The following is a 27,893-nucleotide window of genomic DNA, read 5'->3' as shown; positions in this document are numbered from 1 at the left end:
GGACTCTTGTACATTTCAAAGTTGGAACGTTGCCACTGCACCCCTGCCCCCTCCCACGGAGCTGGAGGCAACCGTCTCTCCCCAGCACCTCCTTTGCTTCTCCCTCCCCTTGCTGCCTCTTTCCGATAGAGGCAGCAAGAGGAGGGGGCAGCGACTAGTCGACTAGCGTGTCGACTATCCGAGAGGCTTTTGCTTATCAGATAGTTGACTGGTCAATTAGTTGCTTATTTGGGATGGCCATCTCAGGCCCTGTGCTTTGGGTGTCCTTGTGGCAGCTGCCTCAACCAGGCTGTGGACAGAACCCACAGAGCCCAGGGTAGCCCAGGGGATTACCTGGGGGGCCTGATGCAGGATGGGATTGTGACGTAGTGGGGGGGAACTTGCTAACTCACTGGCCACTGTCTGTAGCACCACCGAGCAAGACAGGCGATGAGTCACTATGCAAAGAGGGTCTCTCAACCTGTCCGACCAGCTAACCCCCATAGAGAGGAACAAAGGAAGGTGGGATGCTGCCCTGGCTGGGGGGCAGGGCTGGAGGAGAGTTAGTTTAGTTTCTGTCTGGGAGGATGGAGGAAGCAGCCTCAGCAACAGGCTGGGGGGTTTAGAAGCCGAGACCCCCCCCATCTCAAGGGGGGCTGAGGCATCCTAGGCCTGCCCTGTAACCAGATGACATCTGTGCTGTGCTGTAGGCTGGAGAAGCAATAAACCAATAAACTCCACTGGCTGGTGGAGTCTGTTCGTGCCATTTCGGGGGTGCAGGAGGCGGGGAACCCCCCCCCCCCGGTCACAGGGATGAAAGGGAGTTGGAGGGGACAGAGCGGGGGCAAGTCTGGGGGATAGGCGTGGGGCAGGGTAGGGGTGGAGCAGAAGTAGGGTGGGGCCTGCAGAGGGGGGATTATCCCAGATCCCCACCCCACTAGGTCCAGCCTTGGAGGGAGGCGCACAGGGGCTGCAGGCGGGGAGACCTGCCCCCGAACTTTGGTGGAGCCGAGCACCCCGGGCCCATGCAACTCATCGCCCTGGGCGCTCTGCTCCCAGCCACGTGCGGCAGCGCCAGGCACCAGGCAGCTGGCTCGGGGCAGCCCGGGGGGGGGTGCACCGCCCCCTGGACCTCCACTCGTTGATTGCTAAACGAGGAGCCCCCCCCCTCTGGGCGGCCCTCCCAGCGCCCCCTCCCCGCACGCGCTGCGCAGGGCGCCGGAGTCACTCCGGAGCGGGCTCAGGGCGGAACGCAGGGAGCCGAGGCCTGGGGACTACAGCTCCCAGCATGCCCCGCGCCGGGAGCGGCGTCGGCGGGGAACTACATCTCCCAGCATGCCGCGCGGGGCGGGGGCCGAGCCGGGCGGCCCGTGAGGCGCGGGCGCCATGGGAGCGGGCGCCGGGCGTTACAGGGTCGCGCGCCCGCGGGCGGGGCGGGGCCGCCGCTGGACACGTTGCGGCCGCCGCCGGGCCGCGGGCTCATGCCGCTAGCGCGGGGCGGGGGCGACCATGGGCGGGGCCCCCCGCGGGCTGGCGCTGGCCCTGCTCTGGGCTGCCCTGGCCGCGGGGGCGGCGGCCCTGGGGGCGGCGGAGAAGACCCGGCTCAGGTGAGAGACGCCCGGTGATTGCCCCCCCCCCCACGGGACCCCCTCCTCAGGTGAGGGAAGCCCCGTGTCTGCCCCCCCCCACGGGGCCCCCTCCTCAGGTGAGGGAAGCCCCGTGTCTGCCCCCCCCCACGGGACCCCCTCCTCAGGTGAGGGAAGCCCCGTGTCTGCCCCCCCCCACGGGGCCCCCTCCTCAGGTGAGGGAAGCCCCGTGTCTGCCCCCCCCCCCCCACGGGGCCCCCCTCCTCAGGTGAGGGAAGCCCCGTGTCTGCCCCCCCCCCCCACGGGGCCCCCCTCCTCAGGTGAGGGAAGCCCCGTGTCTGCCCCCCCCCCCCACGGGGCCCCCCTCCTCAGGTGAGGGAAGCCCCGTGTCTGCCCCCCCCACGGGATCCCCTCCTCAGGTGAGGGAAGCCCCGTGTCTGCCCCCCCCACGGAACCCCCCTCCTCAGGTGAGGGAAGCCCCGTGTCTGCCCCCCCCCCCACGGGATCCCCTCCTCAGGTGAGGGAAGCCCCGTGTCTGCCCCCCCCACGGGATCCCCTCCTCAGGTGAGGGAAGCCCCGTGTCTGCCCCCCCCACGGAACCCCCCTCCTCAGGTGAGGGAAGCCCCGTGTCTGCCCCCCCCACGAGGCCCCCCTCCTCAGGTGAGGGAAGCCCCGTGTCTGCCCCCCCCACGGGACCCCCTTCCTCAGGTGAGGGAAGCCCCGTGTCTGCCCCCCCCACGGGACCCCCTTCCTCAGGTGAGGGAAGCCCCGTGTCTGCCCCCCCCCACGGGGCCCCCCTCCTCAGGTGAGGGAAGCCCCGTGTCTGCCCCCCCCACGGGACCCCCTTCCTCAGGTGAGGGAAGCCCCGTGTCTGCCCCCCCCCACGGGGCCCCCCTCCTCAGGTGAGGGAAGCCCCGTGTCTGCCCCCCCCCACGGGGCCCCCCTCCTCAGGTGAGGGAAGCCCCGTGTCTGCCCCCCCCCACGGGACCCCCCTCCTCAGGTGAGGGAAGCCCTGTGTCTGGCCCCCCCCCCCACGGGACCCCCCTCCTCAGGTGAGGGAAGCCCCGTGTCTGCCCCCCCCCCCACGGGGCCCCCTTCCTCAGGTGAGGGAAGCCCCGTGTCTGGCCCCCCCCACGGGGCCCGCTTCCTCAGGTGAGGGAAGCCCCGTGTCTGGCCCCCCCCACGGGGCCCGCTTCCTCAGGTGAGGGAAGCCCCGTGTCTGCGCCCCCCCCCCCCCCCCCGGCCAGGGCTCCGACACCTCTCCCCCCCCCGCCCGGGGGGAGCTGGGGAGCAGCGTTGCCCCCCCCCCCACCCGGGGAGAGATGGGGGTTGGGTTCATGTTGCCCAGGCTTGGGGTGTCCTGCTGCTTCTGGGGAGCTGGCAGCTTCTCCCATGCAGGGGGGGCTGTTTGGCTCCCCCCCCCCCGATGTGCGAAACTGCCTGTCCACTTCTCTGCCCTGCACTGAATCAAGCTAAAGCGGGGTCCCCACCCGGCGGAGAGCAAACCTCCAACGCACCGAGTTCTGCCTGGGAAAGTCGTAAGGGGGGCCGGGGAAAGGGGGGGTTTCAAGCTGCCATTGGTGAGCAGGAGGCCAGTGTAGTAATCTCATGGTGCCCCAGCGAGGCATCAGTGGGGCGGGGGCTGGATGTGCAAGGTGCTGGATGTGTCCATAATGAAAGAGACCACCCCCGACCCATAGCGCGTACCGTGCTGGCCGGTTTGCGCCAGTGCTGTGCCCTTTACAAGCCCTTGTTACAACTTGGAAATACGTCGCTAATGACTTGAGCATCTGCATGCAGCAGAGCAACTGAATGAAACCTGGCAATTTAAAAATGTAAGTCCCCTCCCTTTCCCCTCCAGCAGTCAGCCCTCCGTTTCCAAATGTCTAGGAGCAAGAGATGAGCGTTTTACGGTGCCATGTCTAAAGATGGCGTCAGCCTTGTGGGCAGCTCCATGTGAACAAAAAGCAATCTAGGGAACACTGGAACGTGTTTGTTGCCTTCCCTGCATTGTCTGCCCCATCCAGGCTCCCCCACAGAGAGCTAGGACTTCTGCACAGTTTAGGAGGGAGGGATAACTCAGTGATTTGAGCATTGGCCTGCTAAGCCCAGGGTTGCGAGTTCAATTCGTTAGGGGGCCATGCAGGAATCTGGGGCAAAAATCTGTCCGGGATGGTGCTTGGTCCTGCTGTGCAGGCAGGGGACTGAACTCCATGACTTCTCAAGATCCCTTCCAGTTCTAGGAGAGAGGTACGTATCTCGTGACCATAGTTGAGAAGGGGCCCCGTAATTCAGCCCTGGTTTAGTCCGACACTAGTCCGCCATCACTGCTGGATAGTTGCTGTTTCCTCTGCTTTGAAATGGAAGTCACAGAATTCTCGATAAATGGGACTGCCCAATGGCAGTGAGAAGCAGTTCCCTGCTAGCTGAGCATCCCAATGTCTCTCTGCTGTTGCCTTTCCAGGGACCAGGTCGTGGAGATGTTTGACCACGCGTATGGCAGCTACATGGTAAGAAGTATTTTTATCTTTGTTCTGGCTCATGGTCTCTGCACAGAATGTCCTGTCTGTTCTTCTAATGCCACTTACCCAGCAGCCTTTCCTCCCACTACTTGGTCAGGTCACTTGCGCTGCTCTGCAGCTGCAGACAAAAATCCCGGAGTGTCAGGGCGTGACCACACAAGACCTCTTTGAATCACAAACGCTAGGGAAGCCACTCATGCCCCAACTCTGCTGCATTTCCTCTCCTCTTTGGGTGAGGCTATGGCATTTAGCCACCACTCCACGCTGGGTTGTGGTGCCGTTGCCCCAGCCAGCGTTCCCTGTAAGCTGTGCGCTTGGACAGCCACCCAGAAAAGAGTGAAATGCCACCCAGCTGATTACCAGAGCACCCACAGCTAGCAGCATGTGTTTTGGCTGGTGGTGCACATCTGCACATGCTTTGGTGCACATAATAAAATGTATTATATACACAACAAATTAGAGGGGACATTGGTTCCAACTCTGAGCTGGGAGGGGCTGAGACTGTTACGGAGGAGGTTGGTTTGTGCATGGAAGGATGGATCAGACCCTGTGTCCCAGTCCCCAGGCTCTTGTTTGAGGAATACAGGAGGCAGGGAAGCTGCTTGTATCCACCAAGCCCCCTCCCATGGCCATGCATTGTCTGTTTTTTCCCTGTTTCAGAAGACCACACTTGGCAAAAGAAATCTGCCTTCTTCCTTTCTGTTCTTTAAATGACGCTAAGGGTATGTCCACGTTACCAGTGCTGCAGTTGCCCAACTATAGCAGTGCAGTGTAGACACTTGCTACAGCAATGGAAGGGGTTTCTTCGTCACTGTCGTAAATGCAGCCCCTGAGAGGCAGTAGCCAAGTTGCCAGAAGAATCCTTCCATCAACCAGCCTACCAGTGTCTGTGCTAGAGCTCGGGTTGGCTTGGGTGACTTTCCACACCCCTGAGCAATGTGACTAGGTCAACCTAAGTTTAAGATATAGATCAGATCTAAAATTCATCAAAGAAATTTGTACATGGTAAAGGCCTTGGACAGCATTCAGGTGCTGGCTGGAATCCGCCCAGCGCTAGGAGGCTTGCACATGGAGGAGTGAAACTGCCTCATCTTACTCCCTTGGGCATAGAGTAGGGGTAGCAGATAATGGCAGTGGTCCATCTGAACAAAAGGGTCGCTTGAATACTGTGTGAGCTCCGACTGGTTAAGGCCAGACTGATTCTGGCCAAAATTCCCAGTGTCCTTCACCTAAATGACAGAATTTAAGGTGGCTGTCTTGACTGAGAACTGGAGCAATGGTCCAAGTTACAGTGGGAGAGGTCTAGGTTGGATATTAGGGAAAAGCTATTTCCCTAGGAAGGTGGTGAAGCACTGGCATGGGTTACTTATGGAAGTGGTGGAATCTCCGTCCCTAGAGGTTTTTAAGTCTCGGCTTGACAAAGCCCTGGCTGGGATGATTGAGTTGGGTTGGTCCTGCTTTGGGCAGGGGGCTGGACTCGATGACTCCTGAGGTCTCTTCCAGGCCTAGGATTCTATGATTGCTTGGCAATAGACATGATATTTTCTTATGATGACTGCATGAGATAGCGGTCAGCCAGCATTAGGGATGTAAAATCCCATTTAATCAGTTAAACCTATTGTTTAGCTGGTTAGTTGCTTAACTGTGGGAGGAGGGCGGGGGGAGTCTCTGCCTGCAGTAGTCCCTAACAGATTGGAGCAGCCCTAGCTCAGCATGATGGATGCGTGCTATTCCTAGCTTTGCCACTGAAGAGAGCTACATCCGTCTGCATTCTGTAAAATGGAGCTAAGCGTTAAAGAGCAGATACTGAAATCCTCACACTCGCTTTGCACTCGCTCCTATCTTAGGCAAAATCCAATTGATGTGGAGTTCTGTCTGAGTGGGAGCTCCAGGCTTTCACTGAGTGTTTGCAAAGCCCCCAACATCCTTGGCGAAGTGCTTTAGATTGGCGGAGTGTCGGCACTCCCAGTGTTAGCGATCTAGATGAGTCCCGCACCGCTCTAAGCCGCTGTTTTCATGGCTTCACATGTCCTGGCTAGAGCTTGGTAAGGTGCGTGTGTAACTAGAGCAAACAGCCTAACGCAGGAGGCATTTCCTCTGCGACAGGAATGACCAGGGGCCTGCTTTACTTCCAGAGAGGCCCAATTTACCGTCTTGGGAGACTGTTTCCAAGTCCTAGATCTACTGTCAACAGAGAGTGAACACTTAGTGCCTGTTCCCCTCCCTTGTACAGAAACACGCATATCCTGCAGACGAGCTAATGCCTTTGAGTTGTCGGGGTCGAGTGCGTGGGATGGAGCCGAGTCGTGGGGATGTTGACGATGCCCTTGGCAAGTGAGTGTGCATGATGGCTCCCTCCGCGTCCTCCTCTTGAGCCATAGGCTGTGGAGCAGCCGTTAGCCCCAAGCATCCTCCGATAGCTTTTCTGCTGGGCATGGTTTTGTGGCTTTTCCTGGGTGTGCGTAGAACAATGCAGCCTAGCGGTTAGGACAGTAGATTGGGAATCTGGGCTTCTATTTCCAATTCAGACACTGGACACAGGGTAATGTGTCACCAGGAGCTAGTTACTTCACCACACTGTGCCTCGGTATATCCAAATGTAAAACGAGGGTGATACTTACTCCTCATGGGAGCTTTGAGGCTTGAATCCATTAATATTTGAGAAGCACTTTGAGACATCTGCTGGAAGGCTTGTTAAGAGGGCAAGTGGAGGCACTATTTATAAAGTTATTCTCTGTAATTAAAGTGCATATCTTCCCTCTCCTGACCAAGAAGGGGACAGAATGAAAGCTGGCCAGGAAATGGTTTTATTCTTGCAAAAATTTATGAGGAATTGTTTTTCTGCAAAATACTTTTCATCAAAAAACAAAACACAACAAAAACAACAAATGGTCTGGTAGCACTTTATAGACTAACAAAACATGTAGATGGTATAATGAGCTTTCATGGACACAACCCACTTCTTCAGATGACCGGAGTTATGAGTTTAAGATGTCCAGACTTAAAACAAATAGGGGAGAAGGAAGGGTTGGGGAGGGGGAAGGGGGACAAGAAGTAGAGGGTATGTAAATATCAAATGGCAAACAGGAAAAACTGGTAATCTATAAGCACCTAAAAAAGCTCATGATACCATCTATATGTTTTGTTAGTCTGTACAGGATAAACTTAAAAAACAACAAATAGTCTATAAAGTGCTACCAGACTAACTTTGCTACCCTCTGAAGCAGCAAAAAAAAAAAAAAAAAAAGATGATATTCTGTAATTGAAAATTTTCAGTGAAAACATGAAAAAAAAAGTTGTTGAAAATGGCTCCTTGCTGCAGAACTTTGTGTTTTGGTTGTGGGGAAAAATCCACACTATTTCAGTGAAAAGGGAGGAAAAAAGTTAAGTGAAAATTGTTGACCTGCTCGATCTAGAAACATCACGTGTCACATTTTTAGAACTCTAGAGATGAATATTTATACATCTAATTTGCAAGCGCAAAGATCACTTTTACCCTTGCAGTGGCATGCACAGGTGGTTATGCATCCATTTGTGTGCTTAGTCACAGCAACTGCATGCATGGCATGCATTTTACAAGTGTTGGGTTTTGGGGGGGGGTTATTTTGCAAAAAAAAAAAAATTGCCCTTTGGTGTGTGTTTCTCCTAACTTGTCCAATTCACTTTCCAAGGCTTAATCATCTGAATTTAAAATGTTTTCTTTTCAATCTGTAGGTTTTCCCTCACTCTAATTGACACTTTGGATACCCTTGTGGTAAGTCAGCAATCTGCTTCTCAGACCAGTTTATCAGGGTTTGGCAGATCTGTTGAGCTGGGTTTAGTCATGTCTGGCTTTACAAGCGTCTGTCAACAGCAAGATGGAATTCCTGGTGCAGAGGGGTTCTCTTTCGTTCTTGCGTATTGGACTCTATCCTTCCTTTGTTGTTTTTGCTTCTTTGCAAGTGAGCAAAAAATTGACCTTGAAGCTGTAGGGTTTCTTTCATGTTCATGATGGGCAAGCTTGAGGTTAAAGTACAATTCAAGTATACTTAGGAGTTGCTTGGGGCATTTTCTGTGGTGATTGGAGTGGAAGGACTTGTTTTAAATAGGACATGGGAGGAAGTATTGGCTAGTGGTTGGAGCACCGTCAAGTGTTCAGCGCACAGACAGGTTTGGCCCATGGGAGTTCATGTGAACTTTTGCTTTTTTTTTTTTTTTCCCTTCCCCGGCCCACCCCGTCCTCCCTCCAACTCTGGCAGCTCATCTGAGTGCTAAACATACCAGTCATTGCTGGGAGAATAGTAATAGAGATGTAGCCATGTTAGTCTGATCTTGCTGAAACAAAAGAAAGAACTATGCAGCACTTTAAAGACTAACAAGATGGTTTATTAGGTGATGAGCTTTTGTGGGTCAGACCCACTTCCTGAGGAAGTCTGGCCCACAAAAGCTCATCACCTAATAACCCATCTTGTTAGTCTTTAAAGTGCTGCATAGTCCTTTCTTTTGTTTGTCATTGCTTGGGACGTTCAGCTGAACTCACTCCCAAGCTCTGGCCAGATCTTGGCTTATGCCAGGCGAAAGGCTTTGGAACTCCGAGGGCGAAACCTGCCCTAAACTTCAGCATCGGAATGAAATCCAGACCCACAGGATCAGCAAACCTTCGTGCAGGTCTATCCAGAACTCTGGGGTTCTCATTCCAGTTTTGCCACTAACTGTCTAGCCTGGGCCAAGTCACTTTACCCCAGCTCCCACCACTGTGCTGGATGTGCTTACTTCATGCTCCGGTCCTTAACTCAATTAACTTTTGTTTGTCTTTGAATCATTGCTTTGAGGTGGGGCTGGAGAGGAGGGGTTCAGGATGCAGGCTGACCCGGGGAGAGAGGACTATGTCAGTCCTCCCTCACTGCAGCAGCTTGCGGCAAGCTGAGATGCACCTCTTCATGGCCGCTGCAGCTCCAGCCGGCACAGCCAGGGTAGGGGTGCATGGCCACCGGCTGGAGCCGATCCAGGTTCGTCTACCCCCCTGTGGTCCCCAGCCAGAGTGCTGTGCGCTTCCCCTGGCTCTATGATGAAGCAGAACAGCCAGGAATGTTCCCATTGAGGGGGAGGAGGAAGAGCTGCAGCCTCCACCCCCAAAGGGGACTTGAGGGGTGGGAGGCTCAGGGCTGGGGCAGCCCTCAGCCAGCCCTTTCACCTGCCTGGTGATTTTGTTTTATGAGAAGCAATCCCATTCCAGGCACAACTACACCCTTACCTTGGTTTAAGTTGTAAGAGGAAGCTGTATACCAAATTTGGTGGTCCTAGCTCTTGCTGTGTAGGAGGAGTTCCTGATCGAACAGACAGACTCGCGCATGGATGGACAAACTCTCTCAATTATATAGTAGATGTATTGCAGGGAGATAAAAGCAGTCTGTTTGAAAGCAGTGCAGTTAAAACCCTGGAGCCTCTCATTTTAGCATGCATGTGTCTTGCTTACAGAAGAGAATCTAATCAAAATGAAAAATGTCTTTGCTGGACATATGCTCTTCAAGGGAAGGACACTCTCGTCCAGTGGCTCGCATGATGGGGCCCTGATCACAGCTGAGGCTTCTAGGTGCTACAGCCTAGATTCTTTGATTCTCCCCTCCTTCACTTCCATAATTTGTTAGTTTCCTTTATCCCCTTCTTTTTCATCTTAATGCATCTTCCTCTTAGTATTAATCTCCTGAGCGATGAACAGGAAAATGAACGCATGTTCATTCCGATAATTTTCTCTCCCAAGAGCCCCTTCTGGAGCCTAGATTCTATGTTGATTGATGTTTTAGTGATAAATTCAAGGCATGCTTTCCTTTCTCGGCTTCTGTCTATCTTCGGCGTCTTTCTCCCTTTAGTCTTGTTTCCTTAATCCTATTGTCTAGTCTTAATCCTGGATTTATTTAGCTGGCTTCATCTAGTCTTGTCCGTGCGTGTGTTTGTATTGGGGTAGGTTCTAGTCACCTCAGTCATGGATCAGAGCCCTGTTGTGCTTGGTGCTGTACAAATGCAGAACTGAAACATGGTCCCTGCCTCAAAGCAATTACAATCATCCGCCCTTCTTGTCCTTACTTTCCTGTGGCCAGCACTGTCCTTGTGGCTGTCCCGCCCCCAATATACCCGCTGGTATTGCTTGCCCCGAGCATTCAAAAATCATGAATCAGGTCCCATGAAATCATGAGACTTTAAAAGGAATCTATTATAAACTGTAGGTTCCTGTTCTTCGCCTTCTGTCTTTTAAGTGTGCAGTGTGTACCCAGGCCATGGCTTGAGGCTCTTCCCATGGGAGCTAGAAACTTGTCTTAGGGAAGCTGAGATGTGGGATCTGAGGCTATTTAAAACAAAAGAAAACAACAAAGGGCAAATATGGGGAGACTCACAATGAAATCATGTGTTGGCAGCCTGGGGACCACTCGCATGCTTGTGTAAGACCAGCACCTGCTGGCACTGGAGATGTTGACCGTAGGTGCCCACACTGAGCTAGAGACCCAGAAAGCGCCTCTGAGCGGGAGGTTGGCCAGGTGGTCAGAGTTGCTAGCCTGGGACTTGGGAGACATAGGCTTATTTCCCTGCTCTGCCACAGACTGTCTGTGTGACCTTGGAAAAGTCACTTAGCCTCTTGGTGCTTCATTTCCCCAGGCACCACTGCCCTGCCCCCACAAGGGTCTGAGAGATGGACACTGGTGCGTGCGTGCGTGCGCGCGTGTGTGTGTGTGTGTGTGTACACACCTAAGTACATAAAATAGCTAGATCTGCCGTGTTTAGGAAGGTCCTGCTCTCCCAGCAATGGGATGTCTAAGCAGATGATCTGGAATGTTACCAGCAGATTGCAGTTATGACTATCATTTATCTAGCACCCAGCAGTGTGCTAGGGGCTTTACGTGTAACCCACACACCTAGTGGGGTTCACTGCCCCATGGAGTGCCATTTAGACCACTTACAACGAGATATAAGAACAAGGGAGCTCTACAGACCATGCTGCGAGCCAGTTGGCTTTATAGCTCAAGCTGTAGAGGCTTCTACCTTAAGCTCCAGAGGGCCCAGGTTCAAATCCACTCAGTGGCAGTTAGGTACACTTCTCACAAGACCACCTTGCAGGCTCCATAGACAACATATAGTCAAAGCAGTGTTGCTTGCAAGCCAAGCGCTCAGGTGGCCACCCAGGAGAGATTCAGATACTGCCCAGCTGACTAACAAAGTGCCTACAGCCAGCAGCATGTGTTTCTTTTGGTGGTGCACAAATGCCTGTGTGCACATGATAAAATTTATTCCACACATGGGTGGAAACAATTAGAGGGAACATTGAGCCAAAGGAGGGATTAGTCCTAGCAGAGGGGGAACTGTTGGATTGTTGTTGGAGGGGGCTGAGAAGAAGATGGGTTTGGAGGAGGATTGGGCAGAAGGGAGGGAGGCTGTATGGTGTGCTGTCTCAGGGCAGGTGTGCCAGGCGCAATGGGTGTGACAGCATTGCTGTGGGGGAGAGGGAACTGGAGCACAAGGCTTTGGGAGGTGGGTAGCTGGGAGGGGTCTGTGAGTAGGGCCTTTAGAACCAGGCAGGGCAGAGCCATCTGAAAGGGGACGTGCAGCGAGTGAGGAATCGTGTTGTTGACCCTGCGCCGCTGACCCGAGTCTCGTCTCTCCCGCGGCTCTCGCTGCCAGGTCCTTAACAAGCTGGATGAGTTCGAGGACGCGGTGCGGAAGGTGGTGCTGGATGTGCAGCTGGACAACGATGTGGTGGTCTCTGTCTTCGAAACCAACATTCGTGTGCTGGGGTGAGCCCCCGCGCGGGCAGGGCTGAGCCAGTGAGGCGTACTGCAAAGGCTGGGCATCCCCGTCGGTCTCCTTCCGCTGCCTGCCCAAGCACGTGCTGCCCAGCCAGTGGGTCTGGGATCTGTCAGATGTGCTGCCGCCTGGCTCTTGGGGGTGGCGTTGGAGGATGCAGAAGAGCTTGGGGGAGGGGGGCTGGCTGCTTGCTGGGTATGAACTGCACGGGGTTCCACGGGGCTGGACAGTGGGGGCATCCCCACAGGCTCTGGGTCCATGGCTCACCAGTGGGCCTTGGGGCTGGGTGCGGATGGGCCTAGTGGGGAAAGTGAGCCCTGAGCGCCTGAAATGGGCTGTCTGGGTCTCAACTGGCAAAGTCCCTCTGAGCAGCCTGACCCCACCCTCCTCTGTCATGCAGGGGCCTGCTGGGGGGCCATGTCATGGCCGACATGCTGAAGGCACAAGGCGTGCGGCTGCAGTGGTACAAGGCCGAGCTCCTGCACCTGGCCCGGGATTTAGGATACCGTCTCTTGCCCGCTTTCAACACCACCAGCGGGCTGCCATACCCCAGGGTAAGGGCGTGGCAGGTCGGAGCCGGGATGGGGGAGGCTGCACATGAACTGGCAGAGACCAACCCAACAGCAGCAGCAGTGAGGCCTGTGGGGTCTGGAGCCACGTGTGGGCCCGGGGGCGTCCCCAGAATGCCACCTGCCTCGGCAAGCCGCTTCGCTGACTCAGATGCCCAGCAGCACCGTGAGTGGGGGCGGGGCTGGCCCCTCTTGGCAGCCTCCCAGTCCCAGTGCAGCCGCGTGACTGAAAGGGGTTCAGAGCGCTCTCTCGAGATGGCTCCGCACTCTCTGGGCTGTTGCTTCAGGTCTGAGGCAGCCCCGGAGACGGCTGCATCCTGCTGCAGGAGATAGAGCAGATTCCAGGTGGCTTATGGTGGGGAGAGGAGCACTTCCGGGTGGCTGTTCAAACCCTTCCAGCCCTGTGTAGCCAGTAGCTGATCTTCTTGACAATAGGGCACACGTGGCCCACTTTCTTGGCCAGAATACCCCTTTCTGTGCTGGGGTGCAATGTATCGCATGCCAGCTGTTTGCTACTCTCCACCCCAGAGGGGGCTGCATTTGGCAGATGCTTTGTAAAGCTCTGCAGGACAGAGTGCTGCATGACAGCAGAATAACCTCATTGCCGCACATGACAAGTCTGCGGGAAAACATAAGCAAGACACAAGAAGTCATTCTTCTGCTCTACTCTGCGCTGATTGGGCCTCCACTAGAGAACTGAGTCCGTTCTGAGCACCACATGTCAGGAAAGATGTGGTGAAATTGGAGAAGGTCCAGAGAAGAGCAACAAAAATGATGAAGGGTCTAGAAGACAGGACTTAAGAGGGAAGGCTGAGAGAACTGGCCTTGTTTAGTTTGGAAAAGAGAAGCCGAGAGAGGGCATGCTAACAGCTGTCAAGCACCTAAAAGGGTGTTACAAAGAGGAGGGAGAAAAATTATTCTCCTTGATCTCTGAGGCCAGGCCACGAAGCATTGGGCTGAAACTGCAGCAAGGGAGGTTTAGGTTGGACATGAGGAAAAACTTCCTCCCTTTGAGGGTGATTAAACACTGGAGTAAATTGCCTGGGGTGGTTTTGGGATCTCCAGCATAGTCTAACCTGCTCTTAAAAATCTCCAAACACCTGTCAGGGTTTCTCAACCAGTGGTACGAGTACCCTCGGGGTACTCGAAGTCTGGGGGGGGGACGTCAACACAACTGAAATTTGAAGAAAGCTGAATGTTTGTTTTAAGTTTTTTGACAGGGCTTTATTATTTTTGTACTTATTACACCCAAAAACACCTGGCTACTATTAAGTTGTTTAAACAAATGTGTAGCAATGGTAGAAAAAAAAAGTTGTCTGAAAACTGTAGGTACTGGGGGGCACTTCCTTTTTATTTTATTTTTTTTTTTTTTTAAAGGGGGTATTGATAATTTTTTTTGAAGGGGTACTTTATTAAAAAAACAAAAAAAGTTGAGTAACGCTTATCTAGAAGGTGCTTTGTCCTGCCGTGAGGGCAGGGGACTGGACTTGATGCCCTCTCGAGGTCCCTTCTCGTTCTAGTGTTCTGTGAGTCTGTGGTGACTCCTAGTGAAACTGAGAGCATCTCTCCATCCAGGTGAACCTGAGGTATGGAGTCCTGAGTCCAAACTCCCGGACAGGCACCGAGTTGGACACCTGTACGGCCTGTGCCGGCACCATGATTTTGGAGTTTGCTGCCCTCAGTCGCATGACGCAAGAGACAGTTTTTGAGGTAGGTGGTTTGGAGGCTCAGTGGAAGAGCAGATGGTGACCTGAGGAGATCCTGTGTGTGGGGGAAGGGGGCTCTTTTCCCACAGTGCCTGTCCTGGGCTGCCCTGGTTCACTTGAACTTGCACAGAGATTGGGCCAATCCCCTGAATGCCAGGAGCCAGATACACACGGTCAACTCCTCCGGCTGCTTCTTAGCCATCCGTCCTTTGTGGACCAGGCTTGAGTCCCCACTTTCCACTGGCCCGTTTCCTGCAGCCCCTGGAAGCCCACAGATCCCACACCATCTGCACTCACCCTAACAGGGCCTAGCACAGCCTGTGCCATTGGCATGCCCACAGGATCCCTGCTGGCCCTCTCTACAGGCTAAATGGGTGAGGAATGAAAGGGGGCTGGTGAACGATCCTGCAGAACCCTCCCCCCTTCCCCTGGTGACTAGAGAGCAAGAGAGGAAATTAGGGAGATTGTCGGGGAGGAACAGGTCGCTTCTGTAAGCCCGAACCCTCACTACTGGGATGGTCCTGATGATATTGGGACATCTGCTCCCCTTCCCCCTGCCCTGCTGGGATCTGGGGCACGCCCTGCCCGGTGCTGCTTGCTCCTGCAGGCAGCTGGAAGATGGAAAGTGCAGCCCTGTGCGGAGCTCGTCTGTGCTGCGCTCCCTAGTCGGCGAGCGCTCAGCAGGCTGCCCCAAAGCGCCAGGCAGGGCTTAGCAAATGAGTAAGCAGTAAGAGCGTATCGGGGTGGGGGATGAGTCCATTTTATGTCTCTGATGCCTGGAACCCAGGGCTAGGTTTCTTGTGGCAGCACCCGCTGGCTTGGGAAGCGTCTTGCCCCCATTTTACAGATGGGAAACCCGAGCTGCAAACCCCCCAGTTAGTGGCAGAGCCCAAAGGTCCCGAGTCCTCTTGTAGGGCTGGTCCCCTCTTCTGTCCCCGTGCTCTGCAGGGTGGGTCTGTTCAGTAAGGGCTGCGTAGGAGCCGTTACGGGGGCGTGACACGGAGACACTGCACGTTCTCTCCTGCCTCCGTTCTCAGGACACGGCTCGCAGAGCACTGGATGTCCTCTGGGAGAAGCGCCAGAAAGGGACCGACCTGGTGGGCACGGTCATCAACATCCACAGTGGGGACTGGGTCCGCAGGGGTAAGCGAACCGCAGGCTCAGTGCTGGGGGCCGGAAGGGTCAATGCTGGGAGTACCCAGGTCAGCGTTGCGCGTGCGGCTGCCTGGCGGCAGAGCTGGGCCGGCTGGTCCCGCGCCGCCTGCGTGCTTTGTGGGCTGCGGGGTGGAGCTGTGCATTACTCCCCTTTGCTGGGGTGGAGGAGCCAGATGACCACTGGCAGTCCCAGCGCCTGGAGCTCCCTGCTGGGACACTGCTCAGCTGGCTCTGGGCAGGGCTGTTGGGCAGCGTGCGGAAGGTGGTGCCGCTCGCTCTGCCTGCTGCTGGGCCGTGGCCGGAGATCTGCCTTGCTGAGGGCGTGGCCGGCGCGGTCAGGCTGTGCCAGCGTGGGTTAGACCAAGGCACACGGGGCAGGAGAAGCCGCAAGGCCCTTCTGGGATGCCCGTGCGGGGGCGTTCGGGGTAAGCCCTGCACTCACTGCCGGCTGCGCCCGTTGCGTGTTCCCTAGACAGCGGGGTCGGCGCCGGCATAGACTCGTACTACGAGTACCTCATGAAGGCCTATATCCTGCTGGGCGACGACACCTACCTAGAGAGGTTCAACGCTGTGAGTACCCAGGGCAGCCCCTCTGGCTGATCAGGGCTCCCCCCACCCTCTGCCATCTGAGAACTCCCCGGGAAGGGGCGGGGCCAGCTGGAGCCCACCAATGAAAGGCCAGGCCGCCTGTCTGCCGCCGTTTCCTTGCACGGGCGCGGCTCCTGCCCCAGCAGGCTCAGCGAATCTGATTTGCTTCTCCGTCATGAAGCAAGAGCAAGTCCTGCACGGGGCGGCCGGCTGGGTAGTCAGGAGCCTGCAGGCCAACCTGGCATCTCCTTGCTCATCTGGGCGGGGTGGGAAACATTGCTCCTTTGCCACAAACACGCTGCCATGTTCTTTCCAGCTAGAGCCATTGCGGAGCCTCTCTCCCCCCCCCCCCCTTCGTTGATGGGCTGGGGAGCTCGGCCTCCGTTCTGAGGAGGGATGGGGAGGCTTGTGGCGCCTCTCCTTGGTTAGTGCGGCAGCCAGCAGCCGCGCTCCTGTTTGCTCACACGGCCGTGGGGTGGACGTGACCCAGAGTTGTGAGCACGGAAGAGACGTGTCCCGTGACGGACGCACTTCGGCACGTGCGACAGAGCTGAGACCGGGCGCAACTCTAACTTTGCCAGTCCCTGATCCCTAAGTGCCGCCCTGGGGAGCCCTCCCGTTGAGTTGTAAATTCTTACACCCTCCCTGCTCTGCTGCTCCTGTATCTTGCTGGTTTGAGAGCCCTTCCCTGCTGGTTGGATAAGAGCTGGTGTCTTTCTCTCTCCAGCATTACGTGGCCATAATGAAATACATCAGCCAGCCTCCCCTGCTGCTCAATGTCCACATGCACAACCCCACCGTCAGCATCCGGAGCTGGATGGACTCCCTCCTGGCCTTCTTCCCTGGCCTTCAGGTACAGCAGTGGCCCTGGGCAAGAGGGACTTGGCCGTGCCGGGGCTCTGCCAAACAGACACAGGCTGTTGGGTTTCACGGAGCTGTGCTCAGAGGCTGCCTGGCTGTCCCTTATTTGCCTGGCACAGCCAAGGGGCAGGTCGGTGCCATCGCTCAATTGCGATATGTCAAATTAACCGACTGTTCTGCTCTTCAGCAATTGTGAGTCCTTTAGCTGATATTTCCCGAGTCAGCGTTTGTGCTTTGGTTCATATCTGGCCTGTGATCCTAGCATATGAGTGCTTCATAGTCTTTAATGTATTTAGCCTGTGATACCCCAGGGAGCCGAGCATTGCTAGGATCTCCAGTGCATAGAGGGGAAACCGAGGCACAGCAAAGCTAAGTGACTTTCCCAGGGTTGCCCAAGAAGTCAGTGGCACAGTCAGGAATTCAACCTACGTCTCTTGGGGGGGCAGGCTTTTGCCCTAACCACCACTCCTTCTCTCCAGGCTTTTGTGTCCATACAAAAGCTGGTTTGGGGGTCTCGGGAAGCATGTGCTGCAAGGTGACCTGTTTCCCAATGTCCGTCTGTCAGACACTCTGTCCCGGGCTGATCTGCTCAGCCTGGCTCAGCACTGGCCCCAGGGGTACAACCCAAGGTGAATCAGGGCCACGGGTCCAGGAGGAAATAGGCTGTGGGCAGCGTGGTGGTGGCTGAAGCTAAAATACCCCCCCTCCTTCCTTCTGCCGGCTTTGGCTGGGAGGGGACAGCGGGCACATTGTGGTTGATGTGGGAGGGCTATAACCGACATGTGCAATGAGTTGGTGGGGGCTCAGCCTATGGCGCTGTCTGCATGGCCCAGCCCGCCCTCCATGTAGCTGGCATTAATTAGCCTTCTCCCTGGGTTGGCCTCTGAGTGGCAGCATTGACACCGAAGTCCGAAAGGGACTAGTCTGGCGTCTGTTGCACCATTATCCCACGTCTCTTCCTCGCTGCTGTCCCAGCGGTCGCTGCGATGGGCCAGGAGCATTTCTAATGCCCCGCAGTTGCCCCCGGGCCATTTGTATCCCTCTGTGGTGCCCCAGGGAAACGGGCTTGTCTGTCCCCAGGTGCTGAGGGGGGATTTGAAGCCGGCCATCGAGACGCACGAGATGCTGTACCAGGTCACCAAGCAACACAAATTCCTCCCGGAGGTGAGTGGACGAGCCAGTCGCAGCGCTCCCATTGGTCTCTGGGCACTGCCCACCAGCCGCTGCGACAGGGAAACCTTCCTCCCTCCCTCGCCGCGGGGGCGTTCGTCAGCCTCCCGTGTTCTCGCCCTTGTGCCAGGCGCAGGGTTCTTCCTGCTGCCGAGTGGCCCCGGCACCGGCCCGCCGAGCAGGGGCTGGATTGTGAGCCCTCGGGACATGCCCAGCCGGGGCCGGTCGAACCGTGGCCTGCGTTCCCTTGTTGCTTCCAAGGACGTGGTTTGGGGCTTGGTTCAGTGCCTCTTGAAGTCGATAGACTCCCATTTACGTCCGTGGGCTTTTTAGATGAGGAAAGGGTCCCGGGGATTGCTGCTTTACCCCTTTATATGGTCTTTACAGCCATGCGGGAACTGCTGTCCCTTCTGCAGGGGTTGAAATGCCCGAGGCCTCCTTAGCTGCCCAAGCAAAATGCCCTCCGGCCTTTCACGCTCTTCTCCCAGCTCTGCACCTCGCTAGCTCTCCAGGGCTGGACCCAAAGCCTGGGGAAGTCGATAGGAAATTCTCACTGATTCCAGTGGCTTTGGATCCGGCCCCCAGTGGGCAGTGTCTGAACGAAGGACGTAAGCGACTATTCGAGTAGGAAGCTGAGGCTTATGGGGTAGTCGAGTCAGTACTCGAATACTTGCCCCCCCGCCTCCTCTTTGATCAGAGGCAGCAAGGGAGGGGAGCAGAAGCCGTTGCTGGGGGGAGCTGGCTTAAAAGCCATTCCTCATCGGCACTGTCTGCAATGCATGGAAGGGCGCAGGGCAGGCAGAGCCGTGGCGGTCCCGGAGCTGGCGCGAGCCAGGGCTGCTGAGTTCCAGCTCACGCTGGCTCTGGGAGCCACCTGGGCTGCAGCTCTGCCTTTTAAATGTAATAAGCGCCACCTGGCTTGACTACATTTAAAAAGCAGAGTCGCAGCAGTCCCGGAGCCGGCGTGAGCCAGGACTGCTGAGTTCCAGCTTGTGCTGGGTCCCCCGCTGCAGCTCTGCCTTTTAAATATAGGAAGAGTCACGTGGGGAACCTACCCCGAACCTATCCCTGCTGCGATTCTGCGGTTTAAATGTAGTAGGAGCCAGACTGCCTGCGCGCCCGGCTCCTACTGCATTTAAACTGCAGAGCCGCAGCTTATTGACTAAATTGTGCAGTTGATACACGTTGTACTGAGTACGCGATTAGTCAGTTACCCGCTTCTTAACATCCTTAGTCTGAACGTGCTTGTCTGTGTGGACCCTGCTCCAGCACACTGACGGGTGTGGTGCTTTGGCAGATTGCTGTTCCAAACACAATCGTGAGGCACTGTTTGTGTGTGGGAGTCGGGCCCCTGTAGCCATTTAGGGTCATCTATGCTGCACCGTTATTTCGAGATAACTATGCGAGCATCTACACAGCCATCCCGTTACCGCAAAATCATTTAAAAATAACAGGCATCTTACTCCGAAATCTGTAAACCTCATTCTACGAGGAACAACGCCTATTCCGAAATAACTATTTCAAAATAAGGCGTGTGTAGACGCTCCATGGCTGCTGTGTCGAAATAGCCCCTCACCAGGGCCCTTCTAAGTTATTCCTCCCCAGTGCCTCCTGGGACTCTCAGTCGGGGTAGTGCGTCCACATGAGGGAAGCCGGCCTCAGACTAATTTTGAGGCTTCCATCCAGCGTAGACGTGCTATTTCGAAATAAGCTCTTTTGGAATAACTGTTCTGTAATAGCTTATTTTGAAATAGCCGTGCAATGTAGACGTACCCTTAGTGCCTGGCAAGCTAGAGTGCTGTACGCTTGCATCCTGACCCGCTACGCACTCAGTCTGCAAATCGACAAGCCCTTCGTGTGTGCGTGGTGAAAGTGGCAGCTCGTATCTTAGTGCGTGTGCTCTCTCTCTCTCTCTCTCTCTCTTTCTCTCCCCCTCCCTTCATGAAAGGCGTTCACATCTGACTTTGCCGTGTATTGGGCCCAGCATCCTCTGCGGCCGGAGTTTGCCGAGAGCACCTACTTCCTGTACAAGGTAAGTCCTGTCCCGTGTCTTGGCTGGAAAAACCAAGCAGCTGAACGCAAGTGGACGTGTGTAACCCCTAGAAGGTCTCAGCAGAGCTTTATCAGACTGGAGAGTGTCGTTGCTCCCAGCAAACGCCGGAGCTGGTGGAGAGAAGAGCCTGTGGCGGATCGGCGGCTTGCTCGTGTTGCAGGCTGACTTTCGAAGGCGTGGGCGAGTGAGAGTTGGTCTGAGCGTTCCTCGTGGCGCTTAGTTCCTTTCCCAGTGGGGTGGCAATGCAGGACTGACCCGGCGGAGAGAGACTTGTCAGGGCCAGCTGTGAATGAGCCGCTGTCCCCCTTGGACTTGGCTGTGCTGGAAGAGTGGCTTGGTGGCAGGCTGAATTGCAATGGTTTTCTCTCCCAGGCTACCCGGGACCCCTACTACCTCCAGGTGGGCAAGTCCATTGTAGAGAGCCTGAATGCCTATGCTCGGGTGGCCTGCGGCTTTGCGGCGGTGCAGGATGTACGGACGGGCCGACATGAGGATAGGTGAGTTGCACCAGAGTAAATGGTTGTGTAGACAAGGCCTTAGAATGGACCAGTAAACTCCGGGCTCAGCGGTAAAGCCACCCAGCGCAGGAGCAGCCTCCAGACTGTTCTGATGTCTCACGTGGTGGGAAGTCCAGGATCTCTGGCCTGTCCTGAACTGTGCGGTGCTGTGTGTGCAAGACCCGCTGGACTCTCCCCAGCGGCCTGCAGAGGGGTGGTTAGAGCCATTTCCAGAGCACAGCCGGAACAGAACGGCCTTGCCCCATGGCGGTGTTGCTCTGAATATGCCTTGACAGGGTTCATCTGGAGTCTCTTGCCTATCTGAGGAGCCTCGCTCGCCTCCATCCCCCTCTTCCCACGAGGCTCCCCCCTTCACTGAGCGTGGCATTTCTAGAGCCGTTGGCTTACACAGCACTTCGCTGGCACACAGAGGTGGCCTGTTAGCTTACAGAGCCCCCAGCCTGAATCTAACAGCTGACCCCAGAAGCCAAGAGAAAGGAGGGACAAAGGTAGCACACGGGCCCGACTCTCCTGGAATGAAGTCTGCAGAGCCACGTTGGCTCAGGAGGAAACCTAGTCCCCGTGTGTGCGCTCTGTCTGTCGCGGGAGTAGGAATGCGCTCTCCCAGCGGCCTTGCTGCAGGAAGTGGAAGAGAGTGTTTTAGCAGCAGCTATGTGGGCCTCACAGGGAGGAGGCCTCTGAAGTTGCTGCTTTTGGCCATCTCAGGACAGGTAAAGCCGAGAGGAAGGACGCGATTCCCTGGAGACTTAGGGATGTGGCTAAATCTTTGCAAACTTCTCGGTTTTTGCGGCCGCGTTCTCAGTGGGCCTGGCCTCATGCCTGTCTCTGTTTGCCCTGCAGGATGGACTCCTTCTTCCTGGCTGAGATGTTTAAGTACCTCTACTTGCTTTTCACGGAGAAGCGGGATCTGCCGCTGGACATTGACGATTACATCTTCACCACCGAGGCCCACCTGCTGCCCCTCTCGCTCTCCACTGCCCGGCCCCCCTGCCCTAGGAACGTGACTGTACGTCAGCTGTAGGCTTTCTTAAGGGTGCCCGGGGCATGGTTAGCTTCAGGTTGCATCTCTGACTTCCATGGCAGTTTTCAGAGGAGGAGCATGGCTGGTAATTTTCCAAGGTTAAAACCCTATTGGTCACAGCCTGAGAAGGAATTTCCAATGGGAGCAGGCTCCTGAATCCCTTAGGCAGCTCACTGAGGGATCTGGCTTTATTTGTAAAAGTCGGTCAGCGTTGCTGTGAAATGTCGGGGCGGGGGTGACGGGTGAATGTCGAACACGCATGCGCACGCGTGCCTGTGTGTGTGTGAGGGCGCGCAGAGGGACACGGCCGCTGAACTCTGCTCAGCAGGACTCAGTGCTGGGCCACGCATGCTGGAGCCGTTCTCCCTGTCCCACGGGAGGGGGAAGGACTTGCTCGAGGTTATCCAGCAAACCAGCGGCAGGGCAGGGACTAGAACCCAGAGCTCCTTGGTCCCGGAAGGCCGTGCCGCCCTCCACAGCAAACTGCTGGGGGATCTGTGCAGCTTGGGCCGAACCGCCAGGCTCTGCAGCTGGGCCTTTAAGAGTCTCGCAGCCTGTGTGAATGGGGCGCAGTGGGGACATGACACCTGCCGACCAGCGAGTCCCAGGAGCCTCTGACCTGCCTGAGCACAGCTGATGTGCTGGGGCTTGGCGTGTCCACAGGCTACCCCCGCTGACCTTCCAGCACCCCCTGGAGTAAAATGGCCCCCGCACACGTAACTCCAGTCTCCTGAGTGAGGCTGTCTCCGGGGTCTGCTTGTTTGGCACCAGGCCTGCTGCGAAGCGGAGCAGAGCGCCTGTGCTGCCAGCCCTGGCGTGGACGGGGCCTGTCGCTGCAGCCAGGCTCTGGCTCGTGGCAGCTTTTCAGAAGGAGGCCTTGCCGCTGTCGCCGGGGAGGCTGAGCTGGGCTGAGCGGCTCTGCTCCCTCGCTGGGCGCTAGAGGGTCAGGGCTGGTCACACAAACCCAGGGGGCTGCGCATGGTGGCGGACGTTGATCCTCGTCTCTCTCTGCAGATGTTTCCCAGGGGCCATGGAGAGGAGGGGATTTTTACCCGTTCTTGCCCCAGCGCACAGACTCTCTTCCCCAATAATCCCACCTTCACCCGCACCATCCGGGATGCCCACAAGCAGCTGCTGCAGCCGGGCGCCGAGCGTCTGGCGCTCTTCAGGTGAGTGGCAGCCCTGGGACAGCCTGCGTGTTTCTGCCAGAGCAGAGATCCCGGGCCAGAAGGGACCATTGGGGCCATCCTGTCTGACCTGCACCGCATAGGTCCTTGGACGTCCCCCTACAAATCCCGGCTTCAAGGCCAGGCGCGGTGTTGGAACGAGGCCAGGGCTTCGGACACACCTGATTGCAATTTAAAACGCAGAGCTGGAGAGTCCACCCGCGCTGGGTACTGGGGCTCGCTGGCTAATCACACGCACTGTTAATAACTTGCCCCCATATCTAGCCTGAATTTGTCTAGTTTCACCCTGCAGGAGCTGGATCTTATCTGGGCTTGGGCCGGGGGGCGTCGCTGTCAGCCTGACTCTGGCTGCTCCTTGTCTCCTGCAGGGGGATTGAGTTCCCACTCCATGACACCAGGCTGGAGCCCTTGGAGATCCTGAAGAGCATGGGGCTGACCCTGCTCCCGCTGGGCGACAGGAGCGTGCAGCTGACTGGGCTCCGACACAGGGTGAGCGCTGAGCGCACCGTGCTCTGCCCACTGCTGGGCACCGCGGAAGTCCAGGGTGAGGGTTCCTGGCCAGGTTCCAACCAGCTCCAGTCACCTCACCGGGAAAACTGCAGCTGATCTTCCAGGACTAAGCATTTCCTCCACGTGGGTGTGGGCAGCCAGAGGCTCGGCCTTGCTGGGGCAGCTAACGAGACCTTGCCCCAAGATCACCTCCTACACCTGAGTGTCTGTCTTTAAGCAATGGCCTTCAAGGATCCTCCTTGTCTGTCCTGGGAACATCTAAAGCAGGGGTGGGTGCAGCCCCTGGCTTGCCTGGATCCAGCCCCTGACGCTCAGGGCCTCCCTCCTATCACTGGGGAGCCTGCGCTCGTGCTCCAGCCCCCCCGCTGCCTCACCGTGGGGCTGGAGCGCACACAGTCTGCTAGATTGGACCCCCCCCCCCAGGGCTCTGGTGTGCGTGGGGCGTGAGGGGAGTGTGTCTGCTTCTCGGTCGGGGCCACGCCAGAGAGGTTGATTTTGCTTCTTGCTTGTGTGTGGCCCCCGACTGACTCTTCCGTGGGCCAGTGTCCCCGACCCAAAAAACATTCCCCACCCCGGCCCAAATCCCATCCAGCTGCCAAGAGTGTGCAGCTCGCTCGGTGGTCATGTGTGTCAGGTTTCCAAGTGCATTGTCCATCGTTGCCAAGTAGAGTTGTTTTCCTCCAGGGATCTCTGACAGGTAACCCTCTAGCCAGCCTTGGGGGGGAATGGGAGAGTATTGGCAGGGCCAGAAGTTTTGGGTGCCGTCCCCAGCTTGTGCCCTAGCACTCCTGCCGGGTGTCCGGAGCGGGTGGCTGACGTCTCCAGCTGCCAGCTAGGTTATTGTGTGACTCCAGCCTGCCAAGGCCTGTACAGTGCTGTGTCTCTCCCTCCGCAGCAGGATGCTTCCCCCCTGGAGCTCTTCAGTCTGAAATTCATCACCGAGCTGGTCGACCCGCCTGCAGGAGAGCAGCAAGGCATCTCCCCACTGGCTGTCCAAATTATTTCTCCCCCGTTTTTAGGGAGAATGGTACTCACCGCTGGACCAGCCCAGTTTGGAATGGACCTGACCAAGCAGGAGCATGGGGTGAGTGACTCTTTCACTGCTAGTAGCTGGCGAGTTTGGCTGGGTTGGGTCTGCAGGGGTGTCTAACCTTTCCTGGCTGTCCTTGCTGGGCCATAGAGCTGGCCAGCTGAACCTTGCTTCCTGAGCGGCTGTAAAGAAGTCACGGAGTAATTTTGCTTTGCCTGTTCACTATCGATGCAGCATGACGGGTCACCAAAGCCTTGTTTCTGCACCTGGATTGGACGAGCACTTAAAAAAAAAAAATCAGGAGAATAAAATTTCTGCTCTCAAGTTTGATCTGTTTTCAAACGAAGCCCCGTTCCTGCGAGGCGTGAAACCTGCAAGCTGCGACTGGAGATTGGGAATTGTCCTGGCTGGCTGTAATTGCTCTTTAAAGTCCACAGAGACTGCAGCATAGCCAGGCCCCGCGACCCAAAGCAGTTCTGGGAACTAGCAGGCTGGTATGGGGGAGGGGGCACGTACTGTGATATCCCCTGGGCTAGCTTCTAAGTGCCGGGGGTGTTACACCCCTTACTCAGCTGTTACCTGCCTCTTCAGTGGGTAGATGCAGCCTCTGTAATGCGGAAGGGCTAATGTTGGGCTCCCACACCACAAGCGACTGGTGCACGCAAGCCATCGCTGAGCCTCAGGGTCCCTAGGGAATTTGAACAGGCCTTCCTGGTGCTCAACAGGCTTTGTTTACATGTGTCAGTGTTACCCTGCGCTGTGAGCCCCGGGGCCAGGCGGGCGCCGCACAAACACCCAGCCAAAAGACCGGCCTTGCTGTCGGGAGCTCACCTGCCTCTGCTCCCGGCAGGTGAAAGGAAGCTTAGTGCAGAGTGACCCGTACCAGGCCTGTGCCGCTATCACCAACCAGGAGGAGGTACATGGGAAGGTGGCGCTGGCCCAGAGAGGCGAATGCATGTTTGCTGCCAAAGCCAGGAACTTGCAGACGGCAGGCGCCGTGGGGGCGATTTTCATCGGTGAGTCTCCAGCGCGGTGGTTAGCGTGTGCGCGTCCCGCTCGCCGATGGCGCAGGGGGCACCGGGGAGCGAAGGCAAAAGCGCCACCGCGGGGCTGGGAGCTGAGGCCTGTACCAGAATCATCTTTGCTGCTGAGGTGTCTGCTCATTGCAGAACCCTTGCTTGCTAGGTAGAGGGTTTATGGGAGAGGCAGGAACTGCAGTTACCTTTGGCGTCTGAGCCCGCCTCTCCCCCTGCTCGTAACTGTGTATAGTGCAAGTAAGACCAAATATCCTACCTGCATAAAATTGTGGGTTGGATTAAACGCCCCCATCAGCAGCTGCCCTTGAGTGCGGTGTGTGCGTTGTGGCCGTGTGTACGATGCGCCCAGCTGTGCCCCGGAAACACTCTCCTCTTCCCCTTGTTAGACAACGCTGAAGGCAGCTGCAGCGAGGAGATGGTTCTGTTCCAGATGGTGGGAGATGGAAGCACCAGCGACATACTCATCCCCCTGGTCTTCCTCTTCCAGAGGGAGGGGCAAGTCCTCCTGGATGCGCTGTCCCAACATCGCAATGTGGACGTGCTCCTGGGCCCTAAAGCCCTGTTCCGAGGGCAAGGTACGAGAGGGGGAGCCAGAGGGAGCTGAGAAGTGCGGGGGGGGGGGTGGGAGAGGGAAGAGGCGATTGAGTGAGGAGCAAGCTCACCTTGGAGCCAGCTGGTTGCCCAGTTACTAAGGCAGGGACAGGCTGCTGGGCTGGGCTCTGGGGGAAGAGGGGTGTGAATGAGAGCGAATGCCTGGCAGCAGAACTGAGAGAGTCACGGTGGACACGACGTTAACTTCCCGGGGGAGGGTCGGTCGCTTTAGAACAGCTTGCTGGGGCTGGGGCTGGGGCTGTGGCGGGCTTGGAGAGGAGCCGTGCAGCTTGTGCTCGGGGCCTGTCACAACCCAGTAAATGAGATGGAGGGTGTCGGATCCTGCGTTGGGGAGGAGTTTGCAGTGTGGAGCCCACCCCCTCTTACCTTCCGACTGGCTGGGCCCAATGTGCACCACTGGTGTTGGGCCTGGAGATTTGCCCTTCACAGAGATTTGGCCCCACTTGCCTGCCTCTCTTCATGGAGGGGCCAAACCTGAGCGCTGCTGGGACCTGGTGCCCCACGTGACAACACCGCGAGCAGGGAGCTGAGTCCTGTTGGCCCCGGGGACTGGAGCTGCACCTGGCCCCTTTGACACATTCTGCTTTCACCAGTGCAGATGATCACACTGTTTGCCTCTGCCCTTCACAGCTCTGGATGGGGGGGGGCTCTCCAGGAGCTGTAGGTGTTTGGAGCCGGGTTAACAAGGGGAGCCCACCCAGCTGGTTTAGAACGTTCATCCTGTCACTGTTCTAAAAGTCTAGAAAACACGGAGCAGCTGTTGCCCACGCGGTAGCCACAGACCCCGGCGCCAGGATGGTGAGACGTGCTCCAGACCAAGCATGAGTTGCACCTGCTGCCCAGGAGGCTAGTGGCCAGCCCCTGGCAAGGAGAGCCAGGAACAAGCAGAAGTGCCCCTGTGCCCGGCCAAGCACGGAGTCACCAGCTGCCAAAGACCTCAGGCATGTTCATGTTGGTTGTCTGGGGGAAGGGACGGCCAGCATTCGGCTGGAGGCAGCAGCCTGGAGATTTGCAGCGTCTATTTTCTGTAGCATGTCGGTGATGCGAAGGGCCGTGGTGGGTGTCATGGACAATGTGCGTGTTTGAAATGGAAAGAAGCCACCCTTTGGGATGGGGTGGCTGAGGTGAGTACTAACCTTGCCCTTGCAGCCAGCAAAGAGCACGGGACTTTGTACCAAAGCAGCCAAGACAAACCCAGCTTCAACCGCTGTCAAGGGCTGGGCTCTGCTCTGCATCTCTAGTACTTTGAAACATCCAGGTGGGAAGTGGTCAGCGAGGAATCCTGCTGGCCTGTGTTACGGAGTCGAAGCCCTCGCCTGCATGTGTAGCAGGTACATGGCCTGCCTGGCTCGTAAGCCAACTGAAATGTGACAGCCTTCAGGCCCTGAGGGGGTGAACCCACAGCTGCAGCACACCTCCGGCAGCTGTAAGACTGGATTAGGACATACCTGGTGTGAATGGGGCACCAATGGAGGCCCTTGCTTTAAAAAATAGCCTTGGAAAATTGTTCTAACTGACCTACTCTGGTGCTGTTCTAGCTCTCAGCTGGCTCTGCCGGAGGGTTGGCAGGAAGAGGTAGCACCCCTCAACCTTGCTCCGGAGGGCTGGCAGGAGAAACAGTTCACTGCAATTACTGCCCTGCCCTTGAAGTTCTGACTCATAGTGATACAAATGTGCATTGCTCTAAACAGAGCACCAGAAACCTTTTTCTGCCCCTGCCGGGAAGAGCAGCTTGAGAATTCTGGTCTTGTGCCGTCGTTGGGAAGACTTTTCTAAATCCACCGGTGGCAGGGCGCTGCTTGCTCCTTCAGGTGGAGAGGAATGGTCTCTTCTCACACGGTGCCTCTGCCAGCTGCACTTTACTATGGCGTGGCCGTGAGCCATGGGCTCTGTGCTTTCAGGTGCACAATGTTGCTAAGGAACTGGCCTTAGCTGCCGGCTGGTTTGAGTAAATGAAATGTTCCTCTTGTGGGCCCTTGCGACAGCCTGTGTTGTCTTTTGCACAAACCCTACACG

At 56.6% G+C, this 27,893-nt stretch overlaps 1 protein-coding gene across 4 annotated transcripts; it reads left to right on the top strand.

Moving 5' to 3' along the window:
- The first annotated feature begins 1,356 nt into the window (after positions 1 to 1,356).
- Positions 1,357 to 27,857, top strand: LOC102452869 (ER degradation-enhancing alpha-mannosidase-like protein 3). 4 transcript variants are annotated; one of them, XM_075905931.2, is made up of 20 exons: positions 1,357 to 1,586; positions 4,030 to 4,075; positions 6,321 to 6,421; positions 7,802 to 7,841; positions 11,738 to 11,850; positions 12,261 to 12,414; positions 14,005 to 14,139; positions 15,173 to 15,278; positions 15,763 to 15,860; positions 16,606 to 16,731; positions 17,820 to 17,903; positions 19,858 to 19,941; positions 20,335 to 20,459; positions 21,321 to 21,486; positions 22,516 to 22,670; positions 23,057 to 23,177; positions 24,097 to 24,282; positions 25,079 to 25,244; positions 25,652 to 25,840; positions 26,621 to 27,857. In XM_075905931.2, exons 1-20 carry the CDS (start codon positions 1,489 to 1,491, stop codon positions 26,650 to 26,652), a joined length of 2,325 nt encoding a protein of 774 aa, XP_075762046.2. In that variant the 5' UTR covers positions 1,357 to 1,488; the 3' UTR covers positions 26,653 to 27,857. The 4 variants fall into 4 exon arrangements, with proteins under 4 accessions (XP_075762046.2, XP_075762045.2, XP_075762047.1 ...); XM_075905930.2 differs by having other exon boundaries at positions 1,358 to 1,586; positions 24,094 to 24,282; XM_075905932.2 differs by having other exon boundaries at positions 1,359 to 1,586; positions 24,094 to 24,282; positions 26,616 to 27,857.
- The last annotated feature ends 36 nt before the right edge of the window (positions 27,858 to 27,893 follow it).

This window comes from Pelodiscus sinensis, chromosome 23 (genome assembly GCF_052426305.1).
Source record: "Pelodiscus sinensis isolate ZL-2025 chromosome 23, ASM5242630v1, whole genome shotgun sequence".
Taxonomy (NCBI): domain Eukaryota; kingdom Metazoa; phylum Chordata; order Testudines; family Trionychidae; genus Pelodiscus; species Pelodiscus sinensis.
The sequence above is the reverse complement of the archived record's forward strand: the minus strand, read 5'-3'. Positions and strand labels throughout refer to the sequence as shown.

What these genes read in the sequence shown, in the direction of transcription:
- LOC102452869 (XM_075905930.2), top strand. Translation starts at nt 1,489, where the DNA reads ATGGGCGGGGCCCCCCGCGGGCTGGCGCTGGCCCTGCTCTGGGCTGCC. An exon ending in GTTGACGATGCCCTTGGCAA is followed by an intron (nt 6,422 to 7,801) that starts GTGAGTGTGCAT and finishes TTCAATCTGTAG; the next exon opens with GTTTTCCCTCACTCTAATTG. An exon ending in CGTGGGGGCGATTTTCATCG is followed by an intron (nt 25,245 to 25,651) that starts GTGAGTCTCCAG and finishes TCCCCTTGTTAG; the next exon opens with ACAACGCTGAAGGCAGCTGC.